The 19641-nt window shown below is 57.0% G+C and overlaps 1 protein-coding gene across 5 annotated transcripts; it reads right to left on the minus strand.

Moving 5' to 3' along the window:
* Positions 1–332: 332 nt before the first annotated feature.
* Positions 333–19309, minus strand: IL2RB (interleukin 2 receptor subunit beta). Of its 5 annotated transcripts, XM_029206117.1 has the most exons (11): positions 19213–19309; positions 15934–16051; positions 15575–15595; positions 15379–15493; positions 14452–14530; positions 11679–11784; positions 10061–10209; positions 8552–8717; positions 7806–7926; positions 6316–6400; positions 2613–3371 (listed from the first exon to the last, which is right to left on the minus strand). In XM_029206117.1, the coding sequence occupies exons 2-11, from the start codon at positions 16016–16018 to the stop codon at positions 2613–2615; spliced, it is 1686 nt and encodes a 561-aa protein (XP_029061950.1). In that variant the 5' UTR covers positions 16019–16051; positions 19213–19309. The 5 variants fall into 5 exon arrangements, with proteins under 5 accessions (XP_029061948.1, XP_029061951.1, XP_029061952.1 ...); XM_029206115.1 differs by lacking the exon at positions 15575–15595 and having other exon boundaries at positions 333–3371; positions 15379–15570; positions 19213–19303; XM_029206116.1 differs by having other exon boundaries at positions 15379–15595.
* Between the last annotated feature and the right edge of the window lie 332 nt (positions 19310–19641).

Genomic DNA, 19641 nt, shown 5'->3' on the forward strand with positions numbered 1-19641 from the left:
CTTTTCAGAGTCAAGGATACTTGAGATAGATAGATGTAAAATCAAGAGCAATATTTTCCCATGAGACCATATCAGATGGTGCCTGGACACCGAATAAGGTAAATCTGACTCCTTTTAGTGAAAAAGATATTTCCCTTACAAATCCTTCTGCATTTTCTCAAGGAAGAAGTCTCTGGTTCTGGCATGTCTTCATCAGCTTCCCAACACTTGCTTATCTCCCCTTTAAACTAAGGGAGCAGATTTCCAGCAGGCAATAAATTGAAACATTTTGTTTTATTGTACTTACGTTGTACCATTACCTTTTATTTATAGTGAATATCAGTTTTCCCATTTACAGAACCAATATAAAATTTTTTCTTTAAATAAAGGTATTAAACAAAAAGTGAATTGATTTAAAGAAAAATATTAAGTAAACAATAACAAAGATGGTACACACAGATCATTAAAAAAAAAAAATATATATATATATATATATATATACACACACACACAGGACCAAAGCCTGAGAAATGTAACCCTCCCAAGAATTCTGCAAAGTGGAAATTCATTTGCAGAGAGATTTCCTGGTTTGCCCGAGGACACACAGCAAAGCTGTGGGCACTGAGCTTGGGTCTGATGCTCTCCTCAGGACTGAGGAGACTTACGGCCCAGAACACACAGCACCATATGGCAGGAGGTGGGAAGTGCGATGGCCCGGTTATTAAGCTATTCCATGGTAAGGATCCAAGACTCAGACAACCTCAGGAAAAGGGAGTTTATTTTGGGCATAGAAGAAACAGGAATCCTGAGTGAAATGCAGTAACCCCCTGGGGAGCAGCAGTATTAGTAATAGGAGCCCAGGCCCCTCTGCTAACTCCTCTCTAGCCTTTTGGGGCTCTTTTCCACATGGACCTGCTCCTTGGGGCCACCCTCCTGCCCTGTATTCAAACGCCCAAGACTGAGAGAAACCTGATTGGCCAGTTCAGGCCCGGCCTCCCTGATTGGACACAGCTTCTGTTCTAAGTCATCCCATAGGCTGCTGATGAACCTATGGGTGGGCTTGTGTCAGGTGCCCAATCAGCTGCAAGCATGGCCTATAAATGCAGGCACTGTGTTTTCACACCTTGGGGTTAGCTGGGACCTGCTGGGGTCCCTGCCTTCCGAAGAACTCTAGTCAAGAAGGGAGGTTGTGATAGGCATCACAGGTGTGATCAGTGCCAGGGACAGAGGGAAGAGAACTGGACGGGTGGTGGGGAGCACCGAGAAGGAAGGGGTTAGCTGTGTGTGGCGGGGGCGACTGCCACGTGAGGGGATGAGCCTCTCACTGAAGCGGGCATGCTGGAATCTAATGGGCCTGGATCGCCGCCTCTCCAAATCTTGACCTCAGAAATGTCAAGGCGCCAGGGGTGCTCCTGTGAGGTGGATGGTACCCCCTGCATGAAGGCAGCTGGGCGCAGGGAGCCCAGGCAAGATGATGCCAGATAGTTCATCAGTTCACCCAGGGAATATGATGGAGTGCCAAGTGCACTGTGCCAAGCGTAGTGAGTGGAGCTGCCATCTGGAGGCGGCGTGCCAGCCCCTGAGCTGCAGAAAAGACCAGTGGAGGCTGGAGCGGGAGGGGCCCAAGGGAGGGCTCCCTGTGACGGCATCAGGACCTGCCACTAGGAGGGGTTGACTTTCCAGCAGCAGGCTACGCGAAGCCATTGTGGAAAGATCCAGCCGGTGTCCGCTTTGCCGGGGCATTTGTGTCCATACTTGGGCCACAGCGTTAAGGATGCTGCAGCCAAGCATTCAAAGGTCACAAGAGATCCCAAATGGGAAGTGACAGGGCCACTTTCTTCAGCCACCCTGTGACCCTGAGAGTCTGTCCCTCCAGCACCGAATCTCAAAGTTTGCACGCATTGAAGGAGGTGGTGTTTCCCTCCCAGGGAAGCAGAACTGACACTTGAAGGCTAAAGGGAGCTTGTCACCTAGATGAGGGAGGCAAGGGCACCCCAGGCACAGGGAAGAGCATGTGTAAAGGTGTGAGGGAATGGGGGAGCTCCAAGTGGCTCAGTAGGACCCTTGGGAGGCTACCAGAAGGGAATGTCCCAACACGATGCTGGAGAGGCAAGGGGAGGGCCGAGAAGTGGTGCTGAGGGCAGTGGGGAGCCACGGCAGGGTTTTAAACCCGGAGCAGCACAGCCCTCTTTGTGTTCTGGAAAGAGCACTCTGGTTGTCCTGCGGTGGGTGGGTGCGAGGGGGTGTGACTGGGGCAGGAAGCCCTGTGAGGAGCGCAGGGTGAAGGCCCGTGGAGAACCCCAAATTCTCCCTGAAGAGGAGCTGCCGGGCTGGAGAGGAGGGACGCTTCAGAGGCAAAACCCGCAGGACTCCACGACTGATGCGGGAGTGTGGAGTCAAAGTGCCCCTCCCCCGAAGTTCTTGGCTTGGGCCGTAGGACCGGGGAGCAGCAAATGAGGAGTGGAAGTGAACAGCCGAGGGTGCAGGGCTGGGTGAGGGCCCTCTGGCCAGAGATGACCGGGGGCAGCCGGACACCAAGTGTCAACAGTGGACAAGCCTCACAGACAGAGAGTCCTCAGCTGGGCCTGGTGCAACAGCGGAAGGCCACCTGTCTCCCAGCCCTGGCCGTCTGTCTACACTGTGTGAGCCGGGTCCTGATCCTGGAGCTCTTGGAGGGACAGGTAGGCATCGGTGTTCAGGGTCAGGCAGGAGGTGGGGGCCCGGACCTGGCCTTGCCCAGGAGAGCTGGCCCAGGGGAAGCCGGCCCCCTCCCTCGGGCTGGGGACAGGCACCTCCTCTCCTGCTTCTCCCAGCGCATGCTCCGGGGGTGACTGCAAATCCACCGGGTCAGGGGCTTCGGGGGTGGGAGGCGCCAGGGGCTGGGGGGCCCAGTCTCCAGGGACTCCCTCCTGCGGGGTGGGGGGCAGCCTCTCTTCACCAGCCCCAATGCCCCCCAGGGCAGTGTTCGGGGGGCCTGGGCCACCGAGGAGACTGGGGGAGAAGAGCAGCAGGTCGTCCCCAGAGGGGAAGGTGCAGTAGGCGTCTTCCTCCCCTGGCGGAGGTGGCAGGGGTGGGAGGAGAGCCCCCTCTGGCACCCTGGGCCCACCCTCATCGGGCTCCTCCATGAAGGGGTCATAGGCGAAGTACACCTGGCAGGCCTCGATCTCCAGCGCGTCTGGGAGGTGGAAGAAGAAATAGCCCTGGTTGGTGAAGCAGCTGGTCACCGAGTGGCCGCTGGTCTCGGTTGAGGATGATGAGCCCTTGTCCTGCTGCTGCAGAAGGAGCAGCTGCGTGGCCTTGGCGTCCCTGTCCAGCACCTCCAGTGGGGAGATCTCGGGCACTGGGCCGCTGGGGCTGAAGGAGGACGAGGGGAAGGGAGAGGAGAGCCACTTCTGCAAGGAGAAAGAGCAGAGGGAGGGTGAGTGGCCACCTCTTCCAGACTCAGCAACATCCCGTATCTCATCCTCCTTCAGCAGTCTGCTCAGGGCTGCCCCCTCCGGGAAGCCCTCCTTGACTGTAGCCCCCACCTCCCAAACACAAACACACACACACAAACCCTGCCCACTGGTTTGGGGAACCCTCTGCACCAGCCCAGGGGGTGTGGCTGTTTCCCAGCCCCAGCACAGGCCTTCCTGGCTCTCTGCAGGTGCCCAGGGGATGTCTTGGTTCAACGTGTGACTGTTTATCGAGCAGCTCCTGTGAGACTGGTGCCGCTCTTGGTCCCGGGAACATAGCAATGGGTAGAATCCTCAGAGTGTCTGGTGGGGACCAGTGTGAGTGTGTAAACCAACCAACCACTGCTGAGGCAGAAAGGGTCCCGAAAGCACATCACGGTCGCCATACAGATGCCCAGAGAGGGCCTGTGCCCTGGCCCTGATCACACAGCCAGCAGGTGGAAGAGCTGGGTCCCAGGTTCCCCACTCACACTGCCATGGAACCATCTCCAGTGGGGAGCTAATTGTCCCCCAGTTGACCACTCCCTCCTGGTGCCCTGCAGCCCTCCACCCCCCACCGCCCTCCATCCACAGAGAGGAAAGCACCCATCAGAGCACTTCTCAGTTGCTCTGGAGTCCACAGAGGCCTGGCAAGGAACAGGGAGACCCGGCTTCCAGCCCTGGCGCTGGCACTCTCTAGCTGTGTGACCCTGGGCAGGTCACTGCACCTCTCTGAGCCTCAATTCCACAACATTTAGCTGCCCCTTTCCTGACTTCCTCACTATGAGCCAGCAGAGAGATGTCAAAGAAGACAATGAAGGTGGAAACACCTGGCACAGGTAAAACGCAGACTACCCAGCAGAAGTGTAGGGGAGTGTTCACCCCTCAGGGCAGGGTGATGGGGCCTCAAGAGGGTGCACTTGAGAACCCCCAACAGCCTTCTGTCCTGGGAGCCCTCTGCAGCTGGACTGTGGTCCCCCCAGCACAGGGACCAGGCCTGATGGGACCAGGCCCCCTGCACTCTTGTGCCCAGCACAGGGCCTAGGGGCCCAGTTGATGTTCTGCAGATGAATTAATGGACCAGAAGAGAAACATCCTGCTTCTCCATCCCCGGAGTGAGTTCCCGGGGCTGAGCCACTCGACAAAATCTACCCCCCTCCCCCAAACCAGGAGTTTATGTTACAGAGAAAAGGCCGAGAGAGAGGGACAGCGAGGACAAACTAAGGATGGCAAAGAGGAATAGCAGGCTAGGGAGGCAGGGCAAGAGCCAGGTCAGGTGTGGCTCCAACGCTAGGAGAAGCCGCGGAGGCAGGGCCAGGCAGCAGTGCTGAGCAGTGGCCAGAAGAAGCGGGCAGGCCTGGGGCCGGCATTGATGTGCTGGGCCTCGCCGGGCCGCCCTCAGAGGTGTGTGTGGTCAGGCACTTCCTGGGCCTAGGCCTCCACCACAATGCCCTGAAGCGCAGGTGGGCGGGGGGCACAGGAAGAAACTCATCCCCCTTCACATACACTGGCACACGCCCTCGCAGGTCCCACAGGCAGGGCAGTGGGCCTTGCGGTCGCGGAGCCAGGGGTTCTGGGGCAGAGAGAGACAGCAGCTGGCCTGTCACCCACATGCAAAGGAGGGGGTGGGGTCCCTCTTGGCCAGCCCCCAGTCACGTCATGCACCCCCAGGGCCTCCTCGGGATACCCCCTCCACACAGCAGGCCTGGGCCAGGCATCTAGACCTGGGGATGACCTCGTGGGAAGATGAAATGGCTTGCAACTCTCAAGAAAGGACCCCAGTCCCACCACAAAATGTCCTAAGCCCACAGAATGAGAAGGACTTCAAGGCAGAAGAGGTCTGAGGATGCGTCTAGTCCTGCCTCCAGCCAGATGACTTGAATACCTCTGTTGATGGGGAGCTCACTACATTTAGGGCTGAAGGAGGAATTTTAAGGAGATACATTCCCCCATATCAAGAGTGCTGTAGGTAAGCTACCCCCAGTCATGGGAGTTTTCCGAAGAATTCCAGAAGGGGCTCTGACCAGCCCTGATAGAGAACACCAAAGTCGGCTCCTGACAGCTCTGGTCCAGCATGGCTTTCCAGCCCCTCAACTTTCCTCCTGGCTTCTCTCCGCCCCCACCTCACTCCTCCTCCACCAACACCAATCCAGGGAGCCTAGAGTGGGGGTGGGGTGGTAGAAGCAGCCCACCACATCCCCCTACCCCCTTGAAACTTCCTTCCTGAAGCACGTGTGGGCTGAGGGAGGGGAGACGACTAAACTTTAAATGGCGCTGAGTGTTCTGACATGTGGGCGTGCACTTTTAAAATGAATCTGTGTTTTGTAACTAGAAATACCTAGAGGCCTTGCTAACGTCTGTGATAAGTCACGGAGCCTGGCCAGGGAGTTTCTGCAAGAGCAGGGAGAGCACTAGCCCCACAGAGCAGGTCTGCACAGGGAGCGGGGTGGAGAGAACTTGCACCTGGCAAATCCTGCTCCATCAGCAACCTGGTGCCAGTCATTCTGGCTAGAGCTTCGTGAGCACTTGCTGTGTGCCAGGCAATGTCCTTGGGGCCATACACATAGTAACATTATCCCCCCACCACCCATCAGTTTACAGGTGAGGAAACTGAGACACCGAGAGGTTCTAGAACTTGCCCAAGGCCACACAGCCAGGAAGTGGTGGAGCCAGGGTTAGAGCCCAGGCAGTATGGCTCAGACGGGAGCTGCCATTCAGCCTGAGAACACTGGAGAGAGGGGCCCGTGCCCACACGCGAGGCAGCTCACTTTACATTTCTTCTTCCAAAAAAGGCAAAAACCCGCTGTTCCTGCACCTCCTCCCCACCCATTCCACACCCCCGCCCACCCTCTGGCCAGCCCGTGCCACCTGCCTACTCTACCCTCCACCTCCAGACGCCTACCTGGAAATCTCCTCCATGCTCGGAGCTCAGCTGGGAAAAGAACTCCGAGGGGTCTGGGATGTGACACTTCAGAACCTTCTTCAGCCTGGACAGGGGAGAGGAAGGGAGGGAAGGAGGGTGAGAAGGGAAGGGGACCGCAGTGTCCTGCCATCAGCCCCGCAGCTCTGAGGGCAGGGCGCACAGCTGTTCATTTATTTTGTCGGTATTGATCGTGTGCCCAGTAAGGGAGGGTATTGTGCTGGGCACTGGGGACACAAGAATAGCCAACAGAGAAGGTCCCTGCTCTTAAGGAACTGACATTCTAATGGGGGGGCCAGACAGTGAAGCAAGTGTGCAAGTTTACCATTCATTGTAATGTGGAGACAGAGGGCAGGTTGCCATGCAAGAGAAGGATGTGAGGGTGGGGGACCACGCAAGCCAGAGCGGTAGGGGACAAAGAAGACTGGAGCAGAGTGAACCAAGAGGAGGGAGGTAGGAGAGAGGCCAGATGGCGGGCCACCTAGTCAAGGCTGCCATGGACGGTGGTTCAAGCTGTGCACTGCCCAAGGGCACCTGGGGATTTTTTGGGGGTGGGGGGGGCAGTGGTGAATGGAGACTGAATTCCAGCCCATGCTCTGCTTGCCAAGCTGAGTGCCCCAGTATCTGTGTGCATCTGCCTCAAGTTGTATGCCACAGCCCCAAGACCCCAGAAAACCTGGCTGCCACCCAGAGGTCTAGGCTCGGGTCCCAAACTCCTTTCTGGTCTCTGGCCACACCCACCTCCCTGCATTTTCAGTTCCTGGAATGCTCCTGCCTTGTTCCCACCCAGGATCTTTGCACAAGCTATTTCCTCCTCCTGAGATGTGTTCCCCGACCCTTCCCTGCCTGGTTCACTTCTCCTCCAGATTTCAGTGGAATCATTACTTCCTCAGGGAAGCACCCCCCCAACCCCTGGCCACCCCTTAGCTGAGGTTCCTTTCCCTGTTGTCTGCTTCCAGTACATATGGTACCTTCCTTCCTTCACCAGCCTAATCACGTGTGTCGTTATAAACGTGCATGATTAAGATGTATCTGCCTTCCCCCATGGGATTGTGGGTGCATGAAGATGGGACGACGTGCCTGTGGTTGCCCTTGCGTTCCCAGCACTCAGCACCATACCCAGCCCAGAGCAAGGACTCAGTAAATAAAGGAATAAACAAATGAGTGCCCAGACGCATGAGGACCGCCCCCAACACACAGGCAGCTGGAACGTGCGCACACACATACTCAAGCCCTGGGCATGATGCTCTGGGCAGGGCTCCCATGGGGCTCTCCCTGCCCCACTCCCCTCGGGCTGGTTCCATGGGCTTCCATCTTTGGCGGAAATGCCAGGTGTTAGGCAGGGGGGGCTCTTGGGAGGGGAGAGGGGGCCCTGGAGAGTGAGAGCAGGGGGCTCAGCCCAGAGCCTGACCTGGCGGGGAGGGGGTCGTGTCACACAGGAGGATGAAAGACAGGGAAGGGAACGCTCTTACCACAGCCCGTTGTACCGAAAGCTGGTCAGCAAGTAAACCAAGAAGACGAAACCAAAAGTGCAGCAGAGGCCCAACACGATGTGGCCCATCGAAGGAAGGGGCACGGTCTTCCTCCTGGTTGCTGCCGGAGCGGGGGGGGGGGGGGGGGGGGGGGGGGGGGGGGGGGGGGGGGGGGGGGCCCGCCGCGCGGGCGGGGCGGGGGCGGGAGGAGAAGGGGAGGGGTTAGAGAAGTGCCGCCACCCACCCTGGCTCAATCCAGCATCCCCCACCCATGACCTGGTGCTGAGGGACAGGCCGACCTCTGACCCAAGGCCTTTACAGGGTCCCAGCTGGTCCAGCAGAGCTGCTGTGTGCCCAGCCAACATGGGGCATCACGGCCGACATGATTCGTCACAGCATCCCTGCCTCGGTACCATGGTACCCACTTTACAGATGAGGAAACAGGCTAACAGGTGAAAACAACCCACCCCTGACCTCGGCAGAAACCAAGAGTTTGAAGTTTCAGGGTGGAGAGAGTGGAAGGAGCCTCACCCGCCTCCCCACTAACTCACGAGGCCAATGGCAAGTCCCACCCCCTCACTGATCCCCTGTTCCCATCTGTAAAACACGCCCATGTTGCCCACCCTGTGGGTCACATCAAGTGAGCTAATGATGGCCAAAGGGCTCTATACCTACACCCCAAGCCTCCCGCACCAGCCACTGCCTCCCGCCAGAGCTGCATCCCCACCCCAGCTCCCCTTCAGTACCTGCAGGCCTCGTCCTGAAGACCAGAGGCTGGCTCCAGGGGCTCCAGGCCTCGTGGTTGCCTAGCTGGGGCCTGGCCCGCACCTGAAGCTCATACAGCGTGTCTGGAGCCAGCGTCTCCAGGGAGATCCATTGCTGGTTCTGCCTGAGGGTCAGCAGCGGGGTGTCCTGGGGCATAAACAGGGCTGTCAGACCAGAGGGGTCCCCACTGCCCACCTCACCTCCTGTGGCAGGGCTGGCCGAGACGCCGAGCAGAACAACACCTTCCTTTCTTCCCTCCAGCCACCTGCCCTCCACTGTCCCCTCATCCTACAGAAAGGCTGCCTGACTACCCAGTTGCTGGGCCCCAAAACTCCAGGGTCATCCTAAACGCCTCCCACATCCAAAGCCATCTGCCAATCAGCTGGTTCCACGTCCAGAGCCTGGTTCCACCTCTGGAAACTATTTCTGCACCCTTCCGCCTTCTCTCCACTCCTTTCTCCTCCAGGTCTGAGCTCCCACCACCTCTGGGCACCATACAAGGTCGCCCTGCTTCCCCTCCCCCCCCCACCCCGTGCTCTGCTATAGTCTATTCTCCACTCAACCAGAAAGAGGGATTTCCCAAACACTTCTCCCACCTCTGCATCACCCTTTTTGCTTTTCTTCCGGTGCCCTAGACACACAGGCCATGTCTTGCCTTTGCAATGGCTCTTCCTTCTGCTTGGAAGACCCTCCCCAGATCCTCAAAAGGTCAGCTCCTGCTTGAGCCCCAGATCTCAGAAAGGCCTTCCCTGGTCACCTGAATCTGAAGTAGCCTAGCCCAGCCCTTCTCAACTGTGTTATCACATTTAATTTTCATGATAGTATGTATCGACATCCCATAGTCTCCTGTTTCTGGGCACCAGCTGTCTGCCCCCATCCCCCATGTGAGTTCCCTGAGAGCAGGCAGCTCATCAGGCCTGCCCTCCACTCTCTCCCCGCATCTAGCACGTAGTAGGTACTCAGTGAATGTTTGTTGAGTGAGTGAGTGAGTGAGCGAGCGAATAAAGGAATGGATAAATGAATGAGTAAGCAACCAACCCCTGTGGACTTGTTTTTTGTTTGTTTGTTTGTTTGTTTTTGGCAGCACCCCTTGGCATGTGGGACCTTATTTCCCTGACCAGGGATCGAACCCACGCCCCCTACAAGGGAAGGGCGTAGTCTTAACCACTGGACCGTCAGGAAGTCCCAACTCCCGTGGACTTGGACCACACTGGATTTAAAGAGGGAAGGGTGGCTGCTCAGGGCCTCTGAAATCTCCAGAGAGGGCAGTCGCCTGCCTCTTGGCTTTGTAAGTCTTGCCTGGAATCCACCACCAGCTGGACCCCGGGGGTGTCAGGGGACACACGGAGGGAGGGGGAAGCAGGGCAGGCAGTACAGAGGAGCGGCAGGGGTTGTTTAGGGGCTTCTGTGGCTTTGCTGAGATGAAGAATGGACAGGGTGACGAGGACAGGAAGGAATCAGGGCAGGTCGGGATGGATCTAGGTACTCACCTCCCAGCTGTGGCCCGGGGACCTTGTCCGGGCCTCAAACTCCACATTGCTTTGAATGTAGTGGGAGAACTGGGAAACATTCCAGGTTATATTGCATCTGCGGGTCTCTATGTGGACGACTTGGAGGGAGTGGGGGGGCATCAGACGAACTGGAGACGGGAAGAGAAAAAAGGAGAGAGAAAAAGCTTGGGGGACACCGGAGGCTAATGCTGAGATGAGAAACCGTGCCGGGCTCCCACCTCCACCTTTGCACATGCTGCTTCTCCCTCCCTGCGTTCCCTTTCCCCAGAGACTGGCAGGTCCCTGCTCAACTAGCACATATTCAGAGAAGCCTTCCCCAACCACCCACCACTCTCTGTGCCCCTCACCTGTTTCACTTCTCTTCCTAGCACTTATCAACACCCAACGTATTAAATATCTACTTCTGGTCCTTTATTCATTTTCTGTCTCCCCCACCAGACTCTGAGCTCATTGGTGGCAACGACTTGATTCTTTCGGGTATCCTTGGTGCCTGGAACATTACCTGGCACATGGTAGGCTCTTGATTAAATACCTGCTGAATGAATGAATCAAGGCAGCCTTTCTCTGCACTCAGAATTGATCAGACAGTTTTACCTGGATCATCTCATTTATTTTATTTAATTCTATCTCATCAACCTTATATGATTGTAAGATTGTATGATTCTGAAGTTCGATTGTTCTAAATTTTTATGCTTCTGAGACTCTGTAGAACCACACAAATAATAATAAGCAAATGTTTACTGAGCACGTGCTAAGTAGTTTCTGTGTCTTGGCTTATAGACTCCTTACAGCAACCACTGGCAGCAGGTAATTGGTTATCCCCACTTTACAGATGAGGAAACTGAGGCTCAGACATGTTAAATGGTCTGCCAGTCAGATTACACTCAATTAAGGCAGGGCTGCATGTAGAACCCTGGATCTCACCCTCTGCCCCCGTCTCTTCCCTAGAGATGACCTCCAAGTTCGGGAAGGGAGGGGGGGTGAAAGCTGGGGGTGGGGCAGAGCACTCAGTCGTTCAACAAACCTTCCCAGAGCACTGCCCAGATCGAGCCTGATGTTGACTATTCAGAATGGAAACACAGGGATGGCAGAGTTCATCAACTCCCTCAGGGGAGTTCACAGCCCAATGAGGGAGACAGACCCATAATCAGGCAGCAAAGACCCAGGACATAAACACCCTGAAAGAGGTGGGGGAGTCTGGGAAGGACTCCTGGAGGAGGTGGCTCTTCACTGAGCCTTGAAGGGTGAGTGGGAATTTTCCGGGTGGGAAGAGCCTTCCAAGCAGTGGGGCCGGCGCGTGCAAGGACTCAGAGGCATGGATGGGCAAGTTGAATCTGGGGAGCTGGGCTTTGGTGTGGCAGGAATATAGGCCACGAGAGGAGGCGTGCTGGAGAGGGAAGCCAGGCCAAGTGGCCTTGAACACCAGGGTAGCAGCCCGGGACTTCATGCCAAGTTCAGCGAGCAGTGGGTTGGTCAGATGTGGGCATGGAAGCTGATGGGGAGAGACTGGAGCAGGGTGACCCCAGAGGGGGAGACAGGGAGGGAGGTGCCCACCCCTCCAACCCCCTCCCAGCCCCACCCTGGAGTCCTCTCTCACTGTTGTCAAAGGGCTTGAAATTGTGGGTCATCATCCTCCTCCATCTCTCCCCTTCGCGGCACATCACGGTCAAGTTGATGACGTCAACTATGGTCAGTTTCTGAGACTGCAAGGGAAGGAGGCCAGGGATGTAGCTGCCGGCAGCTGGTGCGGGGAGGGGGAGGCTGCTGGGCTGAGGACGGGGGAAGACAGGAGGGGAGACCGCGACTGCGACAAACAGGACCCCCTCCCTGAGCCCCTCCGCCTAAGGCAGGACTCAGCAAGCTTTCTGAAAAGGGTCAGTTAGTTAATATTTTTGACTTTGCAGGTCATGTGGTCTCTGTCACAACTATTCAAATTTGCCGTTGTCGTGTGAAAACAGCCGTGAAAAAACATGAGAGCAGATGTGCTTGGCTGTGTGCCAATAAAATTTTATTTATAAAAACAGGCAGCAGGCTGGTTTTGGCCCATGGGCCATAGTAATTTGTCAATCCCTGATCCAAGTGAAGTGAGCTGCCTTGGGAGGGAGGGAGTTCCCCGTCACAAGAGGTGTGCAAGCAGGATGAGCCCCCAAGAAGGTGCAGGTCCGGACCTATCCTTGCATTATAGCTCTGAGTGTGAAAGCTTCCTCTCCGCAACTCTCTCCAGCCCCGCACCTTCACTTTTCTGGAAGGAAATGGCCAGGAACCGAGCATCTCCTGTGGGCAGGCCCTGTTCAGGTACCTTAGGCACTTCTCTGGTTGAAGCTCACAGCTGTCCATCCACACATTGCAGGTAAGAAACCTGAGGCTGGGACTGGTTAAGGACCTTGCCCCAAATCACGCAACCGGTCAGCAGGGGAGCCTGGATGCAAGCACAGGCCTCTGCGTCCAGAGCCCCACAGAGACTGTAGCCCTGGCCAAGTGAACAGCTTACGGCGGCCTCCTCCCTGTGCGGAGGGCAGCTCTGCAGCCCTGAAGGAGGAGGGTCTGGTGCAGGCTCTGTTAGTATCTGCATTCCGGGGTCCGGGATGGTGTTTCCAGGCCCAGGACCCCGGGCACAGCCCCTCTGACCTGCCGCAGGGCCCACTGTGAGCAAACCTTGAACTTGATCATCAGAGTTCCTGGAGCGGAGAACAATTGCTTCGTCTCCACCCCGAGGACCCTGCCCCAGCCGTCTACCAGCTGCTGTGGGGGCCAGATGCTCCCAGATAATAATAGTATCATCACATTATTACAGGAAGTCCCCTACATATGAACGAGTTCCGTTCCGAGAGCACGTCCGTAAGTCCAATTTGTTCGTTAAGTCCAACGAAGTTAGCCTAGGTACCCAACTAACACAATCGGCTACATACCACTGCTTTTACACTTGCTTCCACCAGGCATCCCGGGCTTGAAAGAAAGATACTGTACTACCGTACTCTATACAGTACTGTCCAGTGAAGTACACAAAAGCACAACCACTTGTAGAGGATGCACGCACGTGACGATGGACGCCAGACACGTGAACTAGCTTACACGACTGGACATGCAAACGCACACACGCACCTTTGAAAGTTTGCAGCTTGAAGGTTCGTATGTAGGGGACCTACTGTGTTATTATTAATGTAATTGTCGTTGTTGCAAAGATGCCAATAACACATTCTGCTGAGTACTGACTCCGTGCCAGGCATTCTGCTAAGCCCCTCACGTATATTATCTCATTTAATTCTCTCAGTACCCAACGAGGCGGGCACAATTACTATTCTCATCCTACAGGTGAGGAGACTGAAGCACAGAGAGGTCGAGGGACTTGCCTAAGGCCACACAGCTAGATGGGGCCAGGATCTGAAGCCAGACCATCTGCAGAGCTGCAGGGGACGGGCACAGCAATCTGGTTCGAGGGGCTCTCCCTTTATCAGCTACACTGTGTCATGTGAGCTCATCTCCACATCCTCCTGCTCCTGGAGAATGTGTAGAACCTGATAAGGGTTGGAAAATGTGGTCTGGGCATCCCTGGTGCCCACCGCTGCCAAGAAGGGTTTGCCAGACAATAATTTGATGCACACAGTCTCCTGCTCTTTGAGAGGCAGCCTAGTGCAAGGTTGAAAGACCCAGGCTGGGGGTCTCACAGACCTGGGTTCAATCCCAGCTCTGTCTCTCCCTGGCTATGTGACTTGGGCAGGGACCTCACCTCTCTGAGCCTCAGTTTCCTCATTGGTAAGAAGGGGACAGTGCTGGTACCCACGCACAGTCGTAAGGATCCCCTGGCAATCGGGTCAAGTGCATGTTCTGTTCTGGGTGGCATTCGCTTGATTCTCAGAACAACCCTACAGGGTAAGGATCGTTATTATTCCCCTTTAGAGAAGGGGTACCTGGGACTCAGAAGATGCTCAACGTCACCCAGCTGGTATACGATGGAGCCAGGGCTGGAACCCGGACCGTCCAGCTGTGCAATCCACACTGTTAACCCCACCCCGCCCTGTACTTGCCCAGACCTCGGGAGGAGTCGGATATGGAGGTTATTATGACTAGTAGGTGCTCTCCCCACTTGATAAAGGACACAGGAGTGTCACAGCCTCCACAAAGCATGGGGGACACAGCAGGAGCAGAGGCAGAGTGGCCGATGCCTCACGTACCTCAGATCCCTCGACCCCCAGGTCAGGCCTCTCTTCTCCTTGGATGCCACCTCCCTCCTTCCGCCTCCTCAGCCCCAGAAGCCTGCTCTGTCGCAGGCCCTGGCCACTGGGCTTGCTGGGCCCCAGCTCCTCCCCCGGAAGGACGCCCCTCTGCACCCACCGGCCCCCTGGCCTCTCCCCTCAGCTACGGCTACTCACATCTGGGGGTCCTAGGATGAGGTTACATGCCCAGGATCCCGGCTTCACTGGGAGCAGCTCACAGGATTCGTTCCACTGCCTTTCAAGACAAAAGAACCCTCTTAGAAGAAAAAGACGGACCCCCCCTCCCAGAGCTGGCCCTTGGGAGAGTCCCCATGCAGCGTTGCTGGTCTGTGCCCGGGCTCTATGCCAACCCCCACGTGCCCACCTCCCTTCGTGAGCGTCTTTTCCTGCCTCTTCATCCCAGCCAGGCCTCACAGCGGCTAAAGTGATCTAGAAACAAACCAGTTCAGGACACACAGCCTTCCCTGCCTAAAGCCCTCCAAAGTCTCCCCATCGGGTTCAGGGTGAAGATGATCCTTGATGGGGCCTTCAGAGCCCCTTGGAATCACCATCCACCTGGGAGCCAAGGTCAAACCCCAAAGCCACCTCTGCTGGCTGCCACCAGGGTGTTTGGATCACGGTGACACTTCACCACCTCCTTCCCAGTCTCCAGTTTCCCCAGCCACTCCCCAGTTCCCTGTCCCCACAGCTGCCCTAGGCATCTGTCAAAATCCCAGGTTACTCAAAAAGTTTGGGGATCCCCCTTCTGCCCGCTTCGCCTCTAACACTGAGTCCAGCCTCGGCATAGCAGGTGAGCAGCCCAATGTCCCCAAACTACCTTGTCTGGCTCATGCCCAGCCCCTCCACTGCAGCCTGGGCTGCACGCCCCACTGCCACTCAGGGTCCAGGAGTCTAAATATCCGACCCCCAAGTTCTTCCAGACTTCTGTGACACCAAGAGTCTGTGGGTCCTATTATTCCACGATTCTCAAAGTGCAGAGTTCTTGGGGTCTGAGAGCTAGGATTTCAATAGTCTAAAAGTCAGTGACTATCAGATCTCACCTCCCTGAGATTCTGTACATTTGTCTGTCAACCCCACACACACCTTTTATCCGGCTGGGCATGGATGTGGCACGTCGTGACCTGCAGTCCCCCATCCCGGCTCCAGGCACAGGAGATATTGGCTCTCGAGTTGTAGAAGCACGTGAGCTTGGAATGATCTGCTGGTAAGATGAGGCGTGCGTGGCTGGCTGCAGGGTGCCCATGGCCCTCTGGGGTTCGCCCGCCGCTCCTGTACCTACCAGGTGAGGAAGTAGTCAATCCTGGTAGGCAGAGAAGGGGTTCGTGAATCCATCTGAGAGAGGACAAAACTGAGCCCCATAGCCTGCAGTGACCCCCAGACAGGTCGAGACAGGGCAGGGACAAGAAGACGGTGTCTTCCTGCGGCTTGGAGGGGCACATGGGTGCGGTGCGGGCAGGTGGAGGGCTGAGGGAGAAGGCGGACACCTGGTCTCTGGCCCCACTGCCCCCCTCCCCCCCCGCCTCCTGCCCCAGCGGATGGAGCTTCTACCAAGAAGCAGGTGTCCTGGAAGAAGTTCTAGAAGGGCCTTGGCCTCCTCCCTGAGGGAAAGCACAGAAGTCCAGATGCCAGGGTCCTCACCGTTCACCGATGTAGATGCCCGAGGGATGGCCAGGGGCCAGAGGACAAGGAGGCACAGACACCAGGACAGAGCAGGAGCCGCCATCACAGCCACGGGTGCGAGCTGGGGAAGGGAGCCCTGGATGGAGGAAGCAGGGGAGAGGGCACGAGTGAGCACCCAGCCACGTCCTCCCCTGCCCAAGAGACCGGCTGGGCCCTGTCCTCTCAAGGTGCACCCCTCTGCTCCGCACCATGCCAGCCTCAGGGGCTTCGTATCTGTTGATCCCTCTATCCCACACATGTTCTTTCCTTCCCTTTTGAGATTCTGGGACCCATGTTGTCATTGCTGAAAGGACTCTCAGAGCAGGCCCAAGCCCTTGTTCAAAAGTTGGGGACACTGAGGCCCAGAAAGAGGAAAGATTTGCTTACGTCCACATAGGGAGGCCAGCTCAGAGCTGGAATTAGAACCCACCTCCTCTCTACCCGGCTGCTCCCTTAACCACACCAAAACTATTTGTCAAGAGGTTACTCTATGCTGGGCTCTATTTTAAACTCTTTAATTGCGGCAATAAGAGCATCTACTGGAGATACACTCATTATCCCCATTTTCAGATGAGAAACTGAGGCACAGAGCGGTGAAGCAGATTACCCAAGGTCACACAGCAGATAAGAGGCAGCTGTGGAATCTGAGCCAGGGTAGACTGCCTGGAGCCCAATAAACGTGTGCTGACTACCTCACAACAATACCTCACAGCAATACTCGTGGAGGGAGTGGGGTGGCGGGTAGGGGCTGAACACCCACCCTGTGCCAGGCGCTTCCCGTACACCAGCTTATCTAATCTGCCCAGCAACAGGGGGTGGGTGCGTGCATCGTCCCCTTACACAGATGAGGAGACCAAGGCTCCAAGCCATTAACCAGCCCAAGGTCACATCGCAGAAGAGGCAGAGCTGGGATTCCGTCCCCGTGCTCCACCCCAAAGTCCATTCCCTCACATGGTTCTGCCCTGCCCAGACCGTGTCCCAGGCGCTGGCCCCAGAGGTAAGGCCCACAATATCCATCCACACCCTGGGGAGTCAGGGACCGGCAGGGGCATGGCCGACCAGTGGGCATCTGGCCTGTGTGTGGAAAGGAAACCAGAGAAGTACCCGGGGGCACCTCCTTGCCCGTCCCACTATCCCCACAGGGCAACACTCCCGGAGCGGACCTGGTTGCCTCTTTCTTTGGACCCTCCAACCCCCTATAGCAAAGGGCGCAGGGTTGGGACCCCGTAGGGCACAGATCCCAGGCAAGGGGCTCCAGCAAGATCCCTGTGCCCCTTACTCATCGATCATGGCCCTGGGCAAGGGCCCTGGGGATCCCCTGGAGGGTGTCACCTGGGGCCGGACCCTCGCCAGTAGGGCCAGCCAGGACCAGGACAGGATCTGGCACAGAGCCTCAGGGTGAGAGGAGAAGGGTGGAGGCAAAGGTGTGCAGGATCACAGGAAGGTCAGGGCCAAACCACAGCCCCAGCCAAAGCGAGTTGGGCAGAAGTAGCATCATCTAGAATGAGCTGCCCTCCACCTATAGCCGAAAGGGTGCAGCAGTGAACCCCAAGAGGGCAAAGCGCAAGGAGGATGCAGGGGGCAGGGTGAGGAGGGCTTCTAGCAGTCCCCAAGGCTGACCCTCCTGCAGAGGAGGAAACCGAGTCTCAGGTAGGTTAAGGAACCTGCTCAAGGTCACAGAGCAAGGAAGAGGCCCAGCCTCAGGGAGGGCAAGTGGGACCTCTGAGTCCCCAGTGCCTTCCGTCCTGGATTCTCACGCACACCCACGCACGTGTGCCCTGCCCTTCGTGACTGCAAAGCCGATCACACTTACTGACTCATTAGGCCCCCAGCGCAGCCCTGAGAGTGTCTGTTGTCATCCTTATTTGACAGACACCAAGACTAATGCTCAGAGCTGCCCAAGGGATGGGACTCAAACCCAGGTCGTCTGATGTCAAGTTAGAAGAAGAGGACAACAATGGTGATGACGGTGGTAATGGTGATGGTAACGATAAGGTGGTGACGGTGATAATGACGGTAGTGGTGATAATGACTAATACTCGGCCCTCACGCTGCCCGGCACTGCCGTTAGCACCTTGCAGATACTAACTCATTTAAAGTTCACAGCAACCCCATGAGTAGGTACCATTATGACTCCTTTTATCAGATGAGAAGACTGAGGTACTTGTTAAGCCTCTTGGGGTAAAGCTGGGATTTGAACTCAGTCAGTTGCAGTCTGAGGCTCTGCCAGGGCTGACATCATGGGATGTAGGGTACAGGGCGGCTGGGGGAGGACATGAAGCACAAGCTCGGTAGCCGGAGACACGTCCTACCTGACCTCTGACCTTGATGGACCCCGTCTCCCCTCATCCTCTCTGGCCAAACCCCCCACCACAGGGCTCCCTCTTGCTGTTTAAGTCTGGGGGCGCCTCCCCAGCTGGGCGTGGGATGCTGGCTGTGGGGGAAGCAGGGGGACCCTTGGGGATGGCTCCGCCTCTCAGGTGTTCCAAACACAGTTAAGGGTGGGAGGTCTCGGCCCCCAGGAGTGGAGGGAGAGCCTGACCCGCAGGGAGCCCCAGAGATGGAGTCCCATCCACTCCAGAAGCACCTGGAGAGCCTACTGTCCTGACCGGTCACACAGCCAAGTAAGGGACAAAGCTGAACTTGAACCCAGGGGTCCGGCCTCCAGCCCAGGGCTCCCAGAAACCTCGCAGCACACTCACTTCATAGCCAGGTCTCAGAGGCGTCCCTCTCTTTTCCCCTCGCCCCACAGCCTCCTAAGGTATCCTTTACACAGGGGCACCTCCCTGGTGTAGGCCGCACCTCTCCCACCCACATCCCACACCGCCTCTGGGCACCCAGCACATCTGAGTCTCAGCTGGCCTTGCCCCTCCCAGGACTCCCACCTCCTTCCCCACCCCTCTGGGTTGGGGGGCCCAGCACAGGGCCTGGGGAAGCCCCTCATCCCAAAGTAGCCCCCGGCCTCCCATGGGGAGAGCTGGGAGGGAGGGAAAGCCTAGGACCAGGGACCAGCTTTTCTTCAAGCCTGAGCCATGAGAGCAGGGCCTGCCTTGTCACTGGGGGATTCTAAGATAAGGTTGCGGGTAAGGGCTGGCAGATGGGAGTTCAGGCAGAAACTTCTGGAGGATCTGAGTCAGAGCTGAAAGTCATCCCCATGACCTTCACCTCCAGCCCCCTGGCTGGTGGCAGGGGCCAGGAGGGAGCCCCGGGTACCTGGGGACTGGGCAGGGGCAGGGTAAGGGCAAGGTGAGACTTTACCTAGCTGGGACATGGGGCTGCGGCGTGCTGTCTCTGCTTCTCTCCACTGCTGGGACTGTAGCCATCTCCCCAGGGCCCAGCTCCGGCTCCCTCGGCCCAGGTACTAGACGGCTGATGGGGCCAGCCACCAAAGACTAAAACCCCAAGGCCAGCCCACTTCCTGTGCAGAGGATGGAGGGGGCAAGGCCTGGGGTGGGGAGGCGGGGGAGATCTGGCTGGTTAGAAAGCCTGAAACTCCTGTAGCACCAGGGGCCAGATAAAGATCTCCCTCCTCCGCTGGGGGCGGTGAGGGAATGGGGGGGTTGGGGGGGCACCCTGCGTATTGCAGCAGGAGGCGTGAGTGTACACCCTCACACACATGCTGTCTCTCACTCTCAGATAGATGCCTTGCTGCATACAGGAGCCCTTGGGGCAAGGCCCCTTCTTTTC

Source organism: Monodon monoceros, unplaced genomic scaffold (assembly GCF_005190385.1).
Source record: "Monodon monoceros isolate NGI ecotype Baffin Bay Population unplaced genomic scaffold, NGI_Narwhal_1 Super_Scaffold_6, whole genome shotgun sequence".
NCBI lineage: Eukaryota > Metazoa > Chordata > Mammalia > Artiodactyla > Monodontidae > Monodon > Monodon monoceros.

Bases quoted from the DNA above. Each gene is read 5' to 3' on its own strand.
- IL2RB (XM_029206115.1), bottom strand. The intron at 10,210-11,678 runs GTGAGAGAGGAC...TCCCGTCTCCAG, and splicing joins TTTCAAGCCCTTTGACAACA to TTCGTCTGATGCCCCCCCAC. The intron at 8,718-10,060 runs GTGAGTACCTAG...TTTATGCCCCAG, and splicing joins CCCCGGGCCACAGCTGGGAG to GACACCCCGCTGCTGACCCT.